The following is a 16519-nucleotide window of genomic DNA, read 5'->3' as shown; positions in this document are numbered from 1 at the left end:
CACACTTGGCCTGCATTAGCATCGTCCGAAGCACGACAGCAATTATACCGAAATGTAATTACTAAAAGAACAAATAAAGGTCGAGCTAAAGGGGGACCGAGACGACTATGTTACCCACAAACTCTCGTCCATTTCATCGTAAAATACTGCGACGTTTAAAATCCACTCAGGCTTTATTAGGACGATTATGACAGGTTGGGCTGGTAAATACTGCCTTCGAACCAGAAGGGATACCGAGCAATGATCACGTCTTGTGTAGTTGCCCGAATTGAGGTAATAATTCTTCTTAGAACTCGCAGGAGTATAATTTATGGATTTGCTTATAAGGGTTGATGGTTAGTGGGCAAACTCGTAATAAGCTCGATTGTATATTCAAGGACTGAAGAGGCTAGAAATAACAACACAAAAATTACAGAAAAGGAAAGGAAGATAAATTGAAGGCAACGCTATCATTTTAATCCTTCAATAATTATTTATATTAAAGAGATTATTAAAAAACTTTGTGTTACACATATTTTTATATGAAGTTCTTCTAAACACTTAGACATTGAATATTGATTTGATTATAAATTAATTTATAATGAATTTGAGTATATATTAATTTGGATTAACTGAATATTTAAAAAAAAATCACCTTCTCCTCACTTTAAGGAGTTAGGTCTTTATGATTTTTATTTATAATTAAAACTAAACGAAAACAAGATGAACAAAATAAAAAAAATTTTACATATATTATATTTATCACGCATCAACCGAAGCTTAATGAATTAGGAAATTATTTAATCTATCCAAATTTAATTTAAAATTGTAGTTGTGTTAAAATCAAAAGCGATGCCACCTTGCATCAATTGGAACATGTTTAAGAGTTGCTAACCTAAATAATCAGTCAATAATATCCATAACTAGTTTTATAAATGCGCCAACGGCAAAACTATCAAAATTTATGTTAAACATCCTGAAAATGACAAATTTCAAACCCAGTTTCATAGTCGTTAATTCAAGAGATTTCATAGAAAGAACAAAAAAGTCAAATTTAAAAGGTGCTATAATGGTGTCGTTTGACATCGCTAATCTCTACTCCAATATCTCTATTGAATTCACGCTTGATTTAACCAAAAAACTTTTTAAGTCAATCACTAATAACCCTAAAGAAATAGATCATTTCAATGAAATATTAAAGCACATTATGTACACAGAATTTTTGCACCTACGATAATAACTACTACAATATAGCCGAAGGGTTACCCATGGGTATGCCACTATCTGGTTTTCTGGCTGACATCTACCTCAACCACATAGAAAATGAATTCATAATCAATAAAAACAACAACCCTTTTTTCAACAATATTTAAAAGTGGTATCGTTACGTTGACGACATCTTTTGTGTTTGGGAAGGTAATCTCGAAACTCTGAATTTATTCTATAAACAAATAAATAATATACACGAAAAATTAAAATTCACTCTTGAAATTGAAAATGAAAAACAACTAAATTTCCTAGACATTACGCTTCTAAACAATAACAATAGGATCGAGTACAACATTTTTCGAAAACCCTCAGTATTACTTATAACAATTCCTTTCGATTCTGCCCACCCTCTACCACATAAACTCGCCAATTTTCGTTTTTTAATAAACAGAATGCTCTATTATCCCCTAAAACCGGAACATAGAGAAATAGAATTAAAATATATCGAAAACCTAGCTGACACCAATAATTTCCCGTTCACCATGATCAAAAAACTTATTAAAAACTATAAATTAAAAACAGATCCTTTATACACCAAAAACAACATAGATACCACAATCTAACTCTCCAATCTAAAGTCATCTTTAACAGACACAACATCACATTAGCTTTTTCCAACAACCAAACCATAGATAAGATTTTGTCAAATTATCACACAAAACAAGATTTCTTGCAAAACAACGGAGTATACTCCGTTGAATGTTACAATTGTAATGCAATATATATTGGACAAACGGGTAAGAAGCTCAAACAAAGACTTAAAGAACACAAAACCTATAACAAATCCAACATTTACAGACACTACATGGAAACAGGACATAAAATCGAGTACGATAATGTGAAACTGATTCATAAACAACCCTGTTGGAAATAGAAAAATATAATAACATGCCCGAATATGAAACCTTAAACGATCAAACCTCATATTTTTATAAACCCTTATTTAAATAAGACTTAAAATTTCCAAAACCTGATCTTTAAAAAATGTCCCCTTCTTCATATTTTGAGTCCGGTTATTGTTCTAATTTAAAAAAAAATTTTTAAAGTGTTGTAATGTTCGTGTGATTTTATTGTTATATTGTCTTTATGACAGTAAGTTATTTCTAGGTTTTTTCTCTATCGGTTTTTACATATTTTTATACATATAATAATTGTGTCTTTCATTGTCTAATTTAGATTCAGCTGATGATGAATTTTTTAATTCGAAACCGGTACTGATACTAATTTAATAAAACACGCAAGAAGTTTCTCTCTTTTGCTTTAATTTTAATATCCATAACCATCAGCAATATCAAAGAATTCTTCTTCTCACACGGAATCTCGTATTCGAGAATCGTGCTTTCATGAGTTGCTCACCAAATTATTTCTCCATTCATCCCTGTTCTCAGCCATATTGAATATGCCCGCCAGACTTTGTTCTGTTATGTTTGTGATAAGGTCCGTGTACCTTGTAGGGGATTTTTCACGCGACCTTTTGCTAGCTACTATGCCCTCTAAGGGAAGACTTTCGAAGCCGTTTATTCGCACCACGTGTCCAAAAAAATGTTGCAATGATTTCAGCCACCACGACTCGATTTTTTTTTAGTTTCAGTTGTAGTATTAATTGAGAAATATACTTCTCCTCTTTGTCCACGGAATTCTTAGTACTTTGCACCAGCAGAACGTCCCCAAGGCATCAATTTTCTTTTACTTATCTGTTTTTTTTTAACGACCAGCACTCTAATCCGTAAAGAACGATAGAGAAGACCAGGCTCCTTACCAGCCTCGTTTTCGTTGTCAAAGAGATTGCATGACTTCTCTATATGTTTGTTAGTCTAGTCTAGTTATTTTACAACTCTAGCGGTGCGGCACGAAAAAAGGACGTACTTTGAACAGTTGTGGTTAAACTCTAGTTCCAACACTCTATGGAAAACGTTTAAAAACCCAATGTCGTCCCTAATAAAGTTATGGAGATTCCTATTCACCTTTCTAACGCTGATCTAAAACAGACCTTTTTGAATGATATATCAAAATAAAAATATACCAAAATTCCACATGTAACAACATCGATTCATATTTTAGATTAACTAGTGTAGATGATGATGAAGTTTTCCGTTTGATAACTGAAATTAAAAGTAAATCTTCGGGTACTGATGGTATTAACAGAAATATACTTAAATTGGTTATCCCTCAGCTTTTGAAATATATCTGAAATATCAGATCTGATCACACATATCGTAAACGAGTGCATTCGAACTAATTACTTTCCTAGTACTTGTAAATCGGCACTAATGATGCACTAATCATTACCCAAAATAAATTCCCCAATGCAGTATAAAGATTTACGGCCCATAAGCATATTACCGACTATCAGTAAGGTGTTGGAGAAAATTGTAATACTGAGTGTCAATCCTTTTTTGTCCTCAAATGTAGTTGCACTACTGCTTTACTAAAGATTACTGACGATATCATTTATGCTAAAGATAACAATAAATTTACTGCTCTCGTACTTCTAAATTTTAGCAAAGCTTTCGACACGGTAAATCACTCTATCTTATTATCTATTTTACATCACATTGGTTGTGACACTTCATTTGTAAAACTTGAATTTTTGTAAATTTGAACTGAATATTAGCCTCAATGGGTCGTGCATACCAATTACCTCAGTAGCGAAAAATCTTGGTCTTATCATTGATAACAGCTTTCGGTTTCGTTCGTATATTTAAAAAAAAATTGGAATCGTTTTTTGCAATTTGAAGTTGCTTTACCCTTACGCCAACATTTTTAATATAAAACTTAAAACTGGTTTGTGTGAAAGGATGGTTCTGTCTTTGTTTAATTATTGGTTGCCTATTTATGGCCCTCGTTTGAATTCTGTGTGCGCGAGTAGAGTTCAGGGAGTCCAGAATGCCTGTATGAGATATATATATATATATACAGGGTGTATCTGAATGACTGCAACAAACTTCAAGGGGTGATTCTTTAGTGAATTTTAAGGGTACTTTGATATATGAACCATGGGCGACTTCGGCCCCCCTAAGGAGCTACACCCCTCCAAAAATGGCGGAAAATTTTGGTTTAATTTCTTTTTCTCAAAAACCATAAACGCTAGGAAAACGAAATTTGGGGAATATGTTTAACTCATAATAGGGCACGTTTTGACCCTATTTGTACTTTCAACTTACCCTTCTAAACTACTAAACGTAACCACCCCCTTTACATTTTTGCTAAAATTTTTTTTATGCAGATGATAAACACATTGGAAAACTTTCAGTTAGATAGATAAAACTATTCTAAAACTTTTTTGTCTCTCTAAAAACGACTAATTTTTGAGGAAAAAAAAATAAAGCTAACACTGCCCGTTAAACAATGGGGTTGTCGATCAAAAGTTGGAATGAATTTTTAATGAAAAAATCTTGGTAGGCTTTGCAATCTTTGTCAGAAATATTTTTGACGTTTAAATGTCAGTATTTTCGTACTATTATTATTGTTTTTCAAATTAATTTTTAAATAAAGTTCTATCGCATTTACGCTCGTTCACTCGACGTCTCAAAATTTTAAATAAAACAATAATAATAATAAGAAAACCACTGAGAGTTAAACGTCAAAAACATTTATGACAAAGGTTGCAAAGCCTACTAAGATTTTTTCATTAAAAATTCATCCCAATTTTCGATTAACAACCCTATAGCTTAACAGTTAGTGTTCGCTTAATTATTTTTTTTCTCAGAAATTATTAAGTTTTAGAAGAACATCAGAGAGACAAAAAAAATTTAGAATAGTTTTATCTATCTAACTGAAATTTTTTCAATGTATTTATCATTTTCATTAAAAAAAACTAGGCATAAATTGTACGGGGGTGGTTACGTTTAGTAGTTTAGAAGGGTAGGTTGAAAGTACAAATAGGGTCAAAACGTGCCCTATTATGAGTTAAACATATTCCCCAAATTTCATTTTCCTAGCGTTTATGGTTTTTGAGAAAAAAAAATAAACCAAAATTTTCCGCCATTTTTGGAGCGATGTAGCTCCTTAGGAGAGCCCAAGTCGCCCATGGTTCATATATCAAAGTACCCTTAAAATTCACTGAAGAATCACCCCTTGAAGTTTGTTGCAGTCATTCAGATACACCTGTATATATGGCATCCGAAAGTTTGATAAAATTTAGAAATAGAAATTTGATTGCCCCTCCTGTTCATAGGACCTCTTTCTTTAGACGATCATTTAGCTACAACATTTATGCCTGTTATAACCCTCTTCCGATGGTATTTAAATCAAAAAGCGTGACGGCGTTTAAATGTGCAGTTTTTGAAATGCTTTTTAAGAAGCAATGATTGGGCTTGGGTTATATCGGTTGCTTCTTCGGCGAGTCGATTAATGTATACCTAAAATTTGGCTTTCTTTTTTAATTTTTGGCGAATTTCTTTTATTATTTTGTTTGCTGACTTACATTCCTTAGTATAAGTCTTAGTTAAAGGCAAATGTTTCATTTTAAGTTTTTTCAGAACATGCAAGGTTCAGTGTAAGAACAGGGATTGTGTACATTCAGCTGAATTGGACCCTGAGGTTCTCCAAGTGTTATACATATATATTTTTATTTATCGTATCATATGCATATTTGTGGAGAATAAACGCCATTATTATTATTATTAGTCATGGCTACCATCGCTAGCGCACTTCTCCTGTTAATCTGTCCGCTGGAACTTCCTTCGTTAGAGATTAATAAACCAAGATAAATGGCTGTATTGACTGTCGATATTACCCATCTTCTTTATTTCAGGTCTATTATCATTCGCTCGGTCAATTATGATAATTTTAGTTTTCTTTTTGTTAACGCTTAGACCGATTTCATTGCTGCATTGCTCTACTCGCCGAGTTTCTCTTCTGATGTCGCAATCAGGATGGTATCATCGGCGTACCGGAAGTTATTAATTTTTACGTCACCCATTGTTATTACTCCATACCAGTTTTTCAACGATTTCCTCATGGTGCACTTGGGTAGATGTTGAATAGGAGAGGAATGAGTATGCATCCTTGCCTGACACCCTGTTTCAACTGAAATGGGTTAGTCACCTCGATCTCAACTCTTACGTATGCTGTGTTGTTCTCGTAGAGACTCTTGATGATGATAATGAGGTATCTTGGAACATTCAGCCTATCATAATAGCAATCCCCTGAAGATAAATAATCATAACAAAATAAAAAATTCCTTGTCAGAACTGCATAGAAACAAAACACATTGATTAAAACAAACTACAATAAGAAAATTCGTAAAACAAATAGTTGCCGATAGAACAGATTCGGCGAAGAATAATCCCTAAAACGCAAGAGTTTTGAAAGATTCTAGGTCTGAGATTCGATACTGCCTAATACTCATTTAAGCAGCTTTAACCTTCTAATGAAGATTATCTTCCCAAGCATCCGTACGATGAGGAGTAATCTTTCCAAGATGAATAGTTCCCTACAAACAAACACCAATTGGGAAATTGTAACATTCAAAGCATTCATAACGCATGGAGAAGACGATCTAATTGGTAAACCTGTTTTAACAATCGTGACTCAGACGAACTTGATTATAGGAAGGTTTTTCGCTTGAGGTGTCGTGATCTTTTGGGAATTCTAATGTATCTAAGGTTGATCCTGTTGCAGACTACGGAGTTGACGAAAAAACTGGATCATAGCTTTCCTATCCTCTGCTTTGTGGGCAAAAGACGCAATGTTGCTGATTCATATGAATGTGGCTGGATAAATGGTAAATCGCTATAAATGGAACACGAGATGTAAAGTTAGTTTAATCATAGGGAAACCCCAGACTCGTGTGCATGTATTTCATTAACTTATATGGGCACAGCGATTAGCTTTTAGCTCGATTATTTAAGTATAAAACACAAACGCTTTATCACAATCAAAAGTTACTTAACAGCTTAGCGATCATCGTACTCATCTTTATATTATACTTTATATTGTTCCTAATACCAATAAGTGTTGTCTCTTACTCAAAATTCATAATCTCTTTTGTGAGTAGAACATATTTCGACTTATGTTTTGCTAATGGGTGTTTTGAAGTCTCCGGTGTTTTTACATTATACTAAGTAAACTAATTTAGATAAACCAATAACAAAACTATTGCCAGTACTGTTCTTTTTAAGGTAGTGATATACTGTTACTTATGCCAAAACTAAAGTATGCGGCTGCGCTATATGTTCTATTTTAACGACGTTCCAGTTTAAGAATGCAGTACCTCTCCTGTGGCGCGTTCGGAGAACATTCAAGAACTTTCTCATGTCAATTGGTGTTACATCTTAACCTGAACTAACCTTGCAGATCAATATTCATTGTTCGAGAGAGAAGCAACTCCTTCTAGTGGCGTATGGAACATCAAGATGAAATTGTAATCATTGAATAAAGTTAATTCTGTTTCCAGTTTTCAGATATCCTGAAGTAAATTATGGGAATGCAATGTTTTTAGTTTTACTTTTATATAAGGGAATATTATTTATGCTGATATTAACAATGATTATTACGCGTTAACTACAACCCTAAAAGTACATATTACGTTGGATTGTCTTACGTGTTCAGACCATTTTTATAAACAGTAACTTCTCTGTTCCTATATCCGTCGTTTCTCAGTTATTCCATTCACTATTTATGTTAACAACATCTTTACGGTAATAAGACATAGGAAGTATTTAATGTGTCCTGATGACCAAAGACTCTTTATATGGGTCCCTACATCTGGACTTTGGGGTTACAGCGCCAACACTTTATACCTTTATTGTGACAACCTTCGCGTTTTATTTCGGCTTTCAATTCTTTTCACAATTCTTGAAGATATATAGATATTTTCTATAACACATGTTGGTTGTTTAAGCGACTGGTTAAAACCGCTGCATTCGCTGATGTTTAATTGGTTATTGATAATTAGTCTAATTTATTAATTATATACTTATTATATCACAATATTGTAAATTAAGTGGCACTATGTTAGGATTAGGAATCATTTAGGTTGGAATGTGATGAGTTGGAGGAAAAGAACCTTCTTGTATCCGCAAACAGTACTTTCTTTCTATAGTAAATGTGGAAATCCTGGGAATCGACCATACAAGGGAATTAAAACAAAGTTGTCCTTTTTTTCTTTAACCGAGCTTTCGGAATAATTTTATTCGTTCTTCAGGGCAAAACTAATCAATTAAAACAAAACAAAGGCCAAGACTTACAATTAAAGAAAAATTGAAATTAAAATGGAAGCATAAAAAGCCAAATACATAACGTAAGCCTGAATACTCAGTTTAACACTGCAATACTTAAAAATGTGATAGTAAACAAATACATTATCAAAGTTACAAAAAAAAATTAAGCACAACATAACGTTAAACTACAATTTAAAATTATAAACGTCTAAATTATAATGTTCGGCACGAACCACGTTAAAAGTTGAAAAAATCAGATTTACATGTAAGAACCAAAGGAACAAGGAAGGGAAAAAACGATCTTTATTTCAGAAAAATAACAAACGGTGGCGTCGAAAATATGAAACATTACAATTCCAAAATTTAATAACAAAAAACAATAACATGAGTTATATCCAAAAATTGTAAAAATATCAAAAAAGCCAAATATAAGTTATAAAGTTAAAAAAAAAACAAGAACTAGAGTTATCTCTGGAGTTGTTACTGGAAGACCAATTATTAGTAACTAGAAAGAGTCTCTTATTGTAATTCAATTCCTTTTCAAGGATAGAAATATTGTTAAAATCAAAGCGATGCCCTTCCTTAACGTGATGCGCAACTAAAGCACTCTTTCTTTCTTGGCGTGCTTGACAATCGCTGGTTGATACGGCTAGATAAGTATTGAGAAGTAGTTCCTATATATGAACCATCGCAATTGCTACATGAGATCTTATAGATGACATTTTACTTGGATAACAACGGTACAGGTTCTTTAGTTCTTGAAAATAGACAGGAAAGAGGTAAAAAATTACTGTTAGAAAACCTCAGAGTTTCAGAGGATAGTAGAGAATTGAGTTGTTTAGTGAGGCCGGGTAGATAAGGAATTTTTATATATTTAGTGATCCTAGTTGGGTTAACAGTATGTTGTGGCGCTGTCATGTCAATAATATTAATCTTACTACTATTGTGGTTACGGATGCCACCCAAAAGATAAAGTGGAAAGCCATTATTAATGAAAATGTTAAACAACCTTTTTTTATTACTTTCCCAAAAAACAGGGTTGGAAATTAATTTAATTCTATCCCGCATGGCGACAATAGTATTAATCTTTTGATTGGTAGGATGCTTGAAATAAAAATTTATGAATCTAACCGAGTATGTGGATTTAGTGTACCAATCCAAGATAATGGTCTGGTCATCATTTCTAATAACCTTCGTGTCCAGAAAAGGTATATATGAGTTAACCTCGGTCTCAACAGTAAACTGTAAATGTGGATCAAAACCATTAAATACGTTAAGAACATTGTCAATCTAGTCTGAAGGAACCGCTCAGATAATATCATCTACATACTTAAAGATGAAGGGAAAAGTAAAGTTGAGTAAAGGAACGCACTCATCCAAAAGATGATCCATAACCATAGTAGCTAAAATGGGGCTGAGAGGACTCCCCATTGGAGTACCAAATTTCTGACTGTAATTCTTTTTATCAAAAATAAAATGAGATGATTCAAACAAAAACACTATCAATTCGACGAACAGCTCTTTGTCAATAGATGTCGTCATTTCCAACAAGTCCCACTTAGTAGTGATAACTTTTTTTACCAACTCTAAGGGAATGTTAGTGAATAATGAAACCACGTCAAGTGAAATCAATACATAACCGTGTGGTAACTTAAAATCCTTTATTTTATCAACAAAGGTAAACGTGTCCTTGATGTTATAGGTGGTTCTTTCACTGAAGGCCTGACTCAAAATTTCAGCTAAGAATTTAGACAGTTAATATGTAGGTGAACCAACAAAAGAAATAATAGGGCGCAAAGGACAGTCATATTTGTGAATTTTTGGAAGTCCGTAGTATCTGGTGCTACACTATTATGACAAATCAATCTCATATAAGTGGTTTTGTCAATGTACTCCCTTTATAGCAGTAACTTAGAGCATTTAGAAGTAGGATCCTTACTTAAAATCCTTACTTGTTTAGCATTTTCATTAATAATGGCTTTCCACCTCGTGTTTTGGGTGGTATCTTTAACCACAATAGTAGTAAGATTAATATTATTGACATGACAGCGCCACAACATACTGTTAACCCAACTAGGATCACTAAATATATAAAAATTCCTTATCTACCCGGTCTCACTAAACAACTCAATTCTCTTCTATCCTCTGAACCTCTGAGGTTTTCTAACACCAATTTTTTACCTCTTTTCTGTCTATTCTCAAGAATTAAAGAACCTATACCGTTGATATCCAAGTCAAATGTCATCTATAAAATCCCATGTAGCAATTGCGATGGTTCATATATAGGAACTACTTCTCAATACTTATCTAGCCGTATCAACCAGCATAAGAGAGATTGTCAAGCACGCCAAGAAAGAAAGAGTGCTTTAGTTGCGCATCACGTTAAGGAAGGGCATCACTTTGATTTTGACAATATCTCTATCCATGAAAAGGAATTGAATTACAATAAGAAACTCTTTTTAGAAATGATTTATATTAATAGGGAAGTTGGATCGGTGAATTTTAGAACGGATACTGAAAATTTAAGTTCTGTATATGCTCTTCTAGTTAGTAATAATTGGTCTTCCAGTAACAACTCCAGAGATAACTCTAGTTTTTTAACTTTTTAACTTATTTGGCTTTTTTGATATTTTTACAGTTTTAGATATAATTCATTTTATTGTTTTTTGTTATTAAATTTTGGAATTGTAATGTTTCATATTTTAGAAGCCACCTTTTGTTATTTTGCTGAAATAAAGATCGTTTTTTCCCTTCCTTGTTCCTTTGGTTCTTACATGTAAATCTGATTTTTTTTTATTTCTTTCTATATTTCGTGAGATCACATGGTTAATAAAACACAAAAGAAACTATCCATTATACAGCTCACTTAAGATATCAAACCTTCTCCCACAAATTGAACACAATGGTTATCTTATTTTTGTCACTTTCTAATAACGACAAGTACAAACAATTAAATAAGCTATGTTTAAAGTCTTTATATCCTTTCCTCTGGAATAGCACTACTTGATTTATCTTTTTTCTCTGTATAGTTTTTAGATAGCTGCCAAAGACATTGTGATCGATAAGTAGTTGAACAAGATTAAAATTTTTCATTTCTAACATTTTTCCAAGTCATATTTGAACTATTAGAATTATTATTTGTCCAACGAGAGCATCCATCTCACCTTGTCAACAACTTGAGGCACTAAATTTATGATAGGTGTGCTTCCCATTATTGACAATCTCCTAGTCGGTATGTATGTTAACTTTATAGCAAGTTTTCTGTTATTCTTTTGCACCCTTTGTTATTAAATTTCCATTGATCCTAATAACCTAGACTCTACTTAGAATCATAATTTATAGTCTCTCTTTCTGATTATTTCCTTCGTAATTACTATCATTCACCTCCCTTAATCTTCAACCAGTGTAGTGTTGACTACAGTCTGTTTCATTTTAAAAATAAACATTTATACATTTTTTACAAATAATCTAAACGACCCTTTGTTCAAATTGTAATGAACGTCGACCACATATCTCTATTTTTGGGCAACAAATTTCAATTCCGAGCAGTGTGCGTGGGCTGTCGAATTCGATAATGCAAGGACACCATATACAACGCCAACTTTCGCCTACGCAAACCATCGAATGTTCATAATCGCGATCGTATTATGTAACTATACTTTAAGACAAAATAAATTAACTATGTTAATATCGGTGTATATTTCACCGTACCTAAAACGAATTTCTTTTTCGAAAAGAGTTTTATAGTTAAAAATATTATAAATGACGAAAAGGTGAAATAGGAAGTCATAAATCGTTTTAGGGAAACCTCATGGGTTATCGTCAATTCAGAAATGGCGAGATCCATAAATAACGAAATACGTGGGAGTACTACAAATGTAACAGCTTTTATTGTATGTGAAATGTACAACTTAGGGATGAAGTATAGGAGCGAATTATATTTTCAGATTGGATTCTAAAATTTCAACTAAAAAAAGTTTATTGCATCCGCACTTTTTAGGTTAAATAAAGTCAATTTACATTAAGTTCATCGAGATAATAACAAATAAACAACGTCGAATTAATCTTATAATCACTATAAAGTTTTGCGGGGTAAGGAAATGGTGGAAATTGCGAATTGGGCCCTGAGGACGCTATGACGTGACGTCTTGACACCCATTACCTGCTTCTGCTGCTGCGTCGTGTAACAGTTGAGCGGTTATCAAGGAGAGACCGCAATTTAAACCACTCAACGGGTGCATTGGGTCCTGCAGTGTTGTATCCCACCTTCTAACCTACTCCACCATGCAGTTTAATTGGAGTTCGTAGGATGTCTATCCCATTAGACATCAGTTTAACGTCATTACAGATCCTGCACCCTGCGTATACCCCGAATTCAAGCAATTAGCGACTTCCACATAATTGTTTGTAGCATAGAAGCTTAAGTTTTTCTTTAATTAAGAATTGTTTGCTGTAATTAAAAGTTTGTTCCCCTTATTTTAAAGGAGCAGTTGAGATTAGAATTATTCAAACTAAAAGGGTCGCATAAATAATTCGCAAACTAGAGAGAGATCTTCAACATGTTAAATGGGGCAATTTAAGTGGGAGAATTTCGCAAGGTCACAGACAATTCTGTCCCTCAAGGCGAAAGGAACATTATCCATCAAGTCGATTCACGATTCTGCTTGCACTCTCGTTCTTTATGGGATTACGGCATGTAAAAGATGTAATCCGACACAATGGATAAATGTTAAAATGGGGAAAGGCCATAGTTTTAGACGTGAGATTTCCTTCGTACGAATTTATGCGTACCTACCTTCGTGCGCCCTTATTAAGGTATCTAAAATGTAAATCGCATCACAGAGGTAATCCAAGGTCCACCACAACGGCGGGGATGTGTTGTTCAATTCCCAGAACACGGCGCGTCCAAGAACAAAGATCACGTTGTAGAGCACAGCCAATGACACTACCATAAGCCACTACAAATAAAGATAAAAAAATCGAGTAAATTTAAGAAAATGTCTTGTTAAAGTAATTGTTAAAGAAAATCATAGATTATTAAAGTGCTAGTAAGAAAAGAGATGTTATGTAGCGAGGGTGGTTTTACTGAGAACAGTTGTGGTATTTTCTCGAAAACTTCAATTTACTTAAAACCGTCTTTGCATTAAAGCTCCAACAAGATGTTTTCAGCAATTTTCGCTGCATAATAACTTCGTAAAGTGAACGACCTTAAGTCGAAAGACGCGGTGGTTTTACGAGTATTATCACTCTTTCGTTGCGTAATTTTCTCAACTCGCTGCTATATTTATTAGACACGTCCAAGTGAAAGAAATAAATCTTTCGTAGAAGAAACACGAGAAAAATAAATTAAGAGACGAAGAAATTACTTTTGGCTGTTTCAGTGAGTAGAGAAAAAGAGAAAGAATACGGAACTGCGTTGTAACGCGACATAGTGGGAAAGACGAGAAGTCGAGATTACCTTATAATGTGTTGGGGAGGATGGGTTTACAACAATTTTGTGTCCCCAACACGATGGGGCCGGCGATTCCTTGTTTTCCGCAGTATCGTCCTGATTGCTTTTATCGACGAACCAGTCAGGAGGTCGTGCTTCCCTTCGAGAAAACCTACGAAATCGGACAGCAGCTTGTAACGAAGCGGCTACTTGTCTCAGCCTACCTCGCATTGCTGTGAGTAGTCTTGCCGGTGGACCATTATCCTGGAATGAAAATAAAATAAAAGTTTGTTTGTACTGCATCACGTTATAAAAGAAGCAATTTAGCTTTACAAAAGATTTTGTTATTTTTATTATTTTGTAATATAAAAATTCTTTTATTAAAGCGCGGTTGTTACGATTTAAAAAAATGTTGATATTACGTATTTATACATTATTTCAAAACTATCCCATAAATTTCAATGACCTTTGTGTTACATGACAATGTTTCAATACGATATCGTTTTCAGGGTTAAACGTGACAGTGCTGTAGGGTATGCTGTTGAATGCTAATGAAGTTGTTTCCAATACTTTGGGCGTCCATTGCGAGCCAGCAAACGAGAGTGTAATTTATTGAATAATTTGCCATCGATTCATTAGTAACTGCACGAAACGGTACCTGACGCTTTCATTTTCTCGATTAATTCTTGCAATTACGCAAAGTACTCTATTCAAATGAAAATTACTTGCCCAAATATTATTGTTTCATATACACTTTTTTTAAATAACGTATATAAAGTGTTTTCTTTATTGCGATATAACAATTTGTATAGTTGCGACCTTTTAATAAAAAGGATGATAATATATAAACAGTTACTTAAAGTTCTTGAATGATCTTATATCACTCGAATATACGAATGTTTTTTTCTGTTCGTTCAAAGTTCACTTGCTTATAGTATCACGTCTACATGATATAGCGTTCGCGGCTGTAACGTACATCGGTTGTATGTTGTAACGTTTGAGTATATCGTACAAACCAACTTTTGTTACCAGAAATAGAGCAGAGGTACTTGACATTACGTTCAGCTCAATTATATTAAGCTCTAAGATAACCTCCTGAAGGGTATCCTCTGAACCGTCGTGTTCAAATCATAGACATAGTCAATTTAAAATTGCTCAAGGGATGAAATCGGACTGTACGTACCGTAATCTCCGTAGCACTAATTGAGATCTGTTTAAGAGTTGCCTTGCAGATAACCTAACTAGTGTCATCGCAACCGTTAGGAACTGTGATCAGGTTGAAATAGCCACGGACCAGATCTCTGTGGCAATTCGCTCTGCCTATCACAGTAGCAGTCCACTGAAGGTGAAAAGTAATAATCGGGGCACCTGGTGGAACGAATCTCTTAGCTCCGAAAGACAAGAGTCTGGAAGCTTTTTAACCGGGCCAAGACATTAGGTGAATGGGAGAAATATAAACAGGCTCTAACGAATTACACCAAAAACATACGTAAGGCAAAAAGAGCGTCTTGGAGGAGGTTCTGTGAGGGAGTGAAAGATACACCCAGCAGTGCAAGAACTCACAAGATTCTCAAGGTTTTACGGACTCTAGCAGAGCCTCGTTAGAGCTTCTCATGCAGACTCACTTCCCAGGAAGCCTGATGATGAGGGCTGATAATGCCACAGCGGGCTATTCCTGCAAGGCAAAGCGCCCCTCAAATACGGATTGGAGTGTGGCTAGAAAAGTCGTCACTTGCACATCCGTGGACCAGGCGATTGAAACGTTTAAGCCGTTCAAATCGCCTGGAGAAGACAATATCTTTCCTGTTTTGTTACAGCAGGGGAGGAATGGACTAAGGTAAGGGTATCTTACATACCCAAAGCGGGCCGTTCGGTCCCTACTTTTATTGCCTTTCGACCCATCAGCCTAACGTCATTTCTGCTGAAAACCCTTGAAAAAGTTCTGGAACGGTATATCCGTACGGTGCCATTGGTATCTGGTCGACTGAGTCGCCACCAGTATGCTTATCAAGCGGGAAAATTAGCAGAATTGGCTCTACACAACTTAGTTGGTAGAGTATCCAGGACGCTGCAGGATAAAGAAATCTTGATTTGTGCGTTTCGGGATATAGAGGGAGCGTTCAACAACGCAATACCACAATCTCTTGAAAGAGCTGCTCTTGATAGGGGAGTGGAAGCAACTATAGCGGGTTGGATCCGCAATATGCTAGATAGTAGAATAATTTCTACTTCACTCCACAGTGATACGATACGCTTCAGGCCGAGAGGCGACTGCCCGCAGGGAGAGGTGTCATCTCCCCTGCTTTGGTCCCTCCTAGTTGACGATCTGATTGCGATAGTCGAAGCCGTTGGTGTGGAAATACAAGCTTATGCTGATGACATTGTCGTTATGGTCAAAGGAGTCTGTTTACCGAGGATATCTAAAGTCCTCCAGGTGACCCTAGATACCATTTGCGCTTGGTGTAAGGGAGAGAACCTCTCAATAAACCCGCAAAAGACAATTGTTGTGCCCTTCACCAGGAAACGAAAGTTGGATGGATTAATCCGCCCAACTATCCAAGGTGAAGAAATTCCTTTCTCAAAAGAAGTCAAATATCTAGGAGTAATCCTACACAAAACCCTGTCATGGAATGGACATTTGCAGGGAGTTTTGCACAAAGCTAAACTATCCTTG

At 34.7% G+C, this 16519-nt stretch overlaps 1 protein-coding gene across 2 annotated transcripts in view; it reads right to left on the bottom strand.

The window, feature by feature from the left end:
- Positions 1-16519, bottom strand: part of LOC111420405 (Cyclic nucleotide-gated ion channel subunit A) — a 220483-nt gene that overhangs the window by 52314 nt on the left and 151650 nt on the right. For both annotated transcript variants that reach the window (XM_071198171.1, XM_071198182.1), the window contains 2 exons: positions 13873-14109; positions 13210-13372 (listed from right to left, as the gene is read on the bottom strand). In XM_071198171.1, coding sequence (XP_071054272.1) covers positions 13210-13372; positions 13873-14109 — 400 coding nt within the window. The remainder of the gene's footprint in view (positions 1-13209; positions 13373-13872; positions 14110-16519) is intronic.

The sequence above is a fragment of the Onthophagus taurus genome, chromosome 1 (genome assembly GCF_036711975.1).
Source record: "Onthophagus taurus isolate NC chromosome 1, IU_Otau_3.0, whole genome shotgun sequence".
Lineage (NCBI taxonomy): Eukaryota > Metazoa > Arthropoda > Insecta > Coleoptera > Scarabaeidae > Onthophagus > Onthophagus taurus.
The sequence above is the reverse complement of the archived record's forward strand: the minus strand, read 5'-3'. Positions and strand labels throughout refer to the sequence as shown.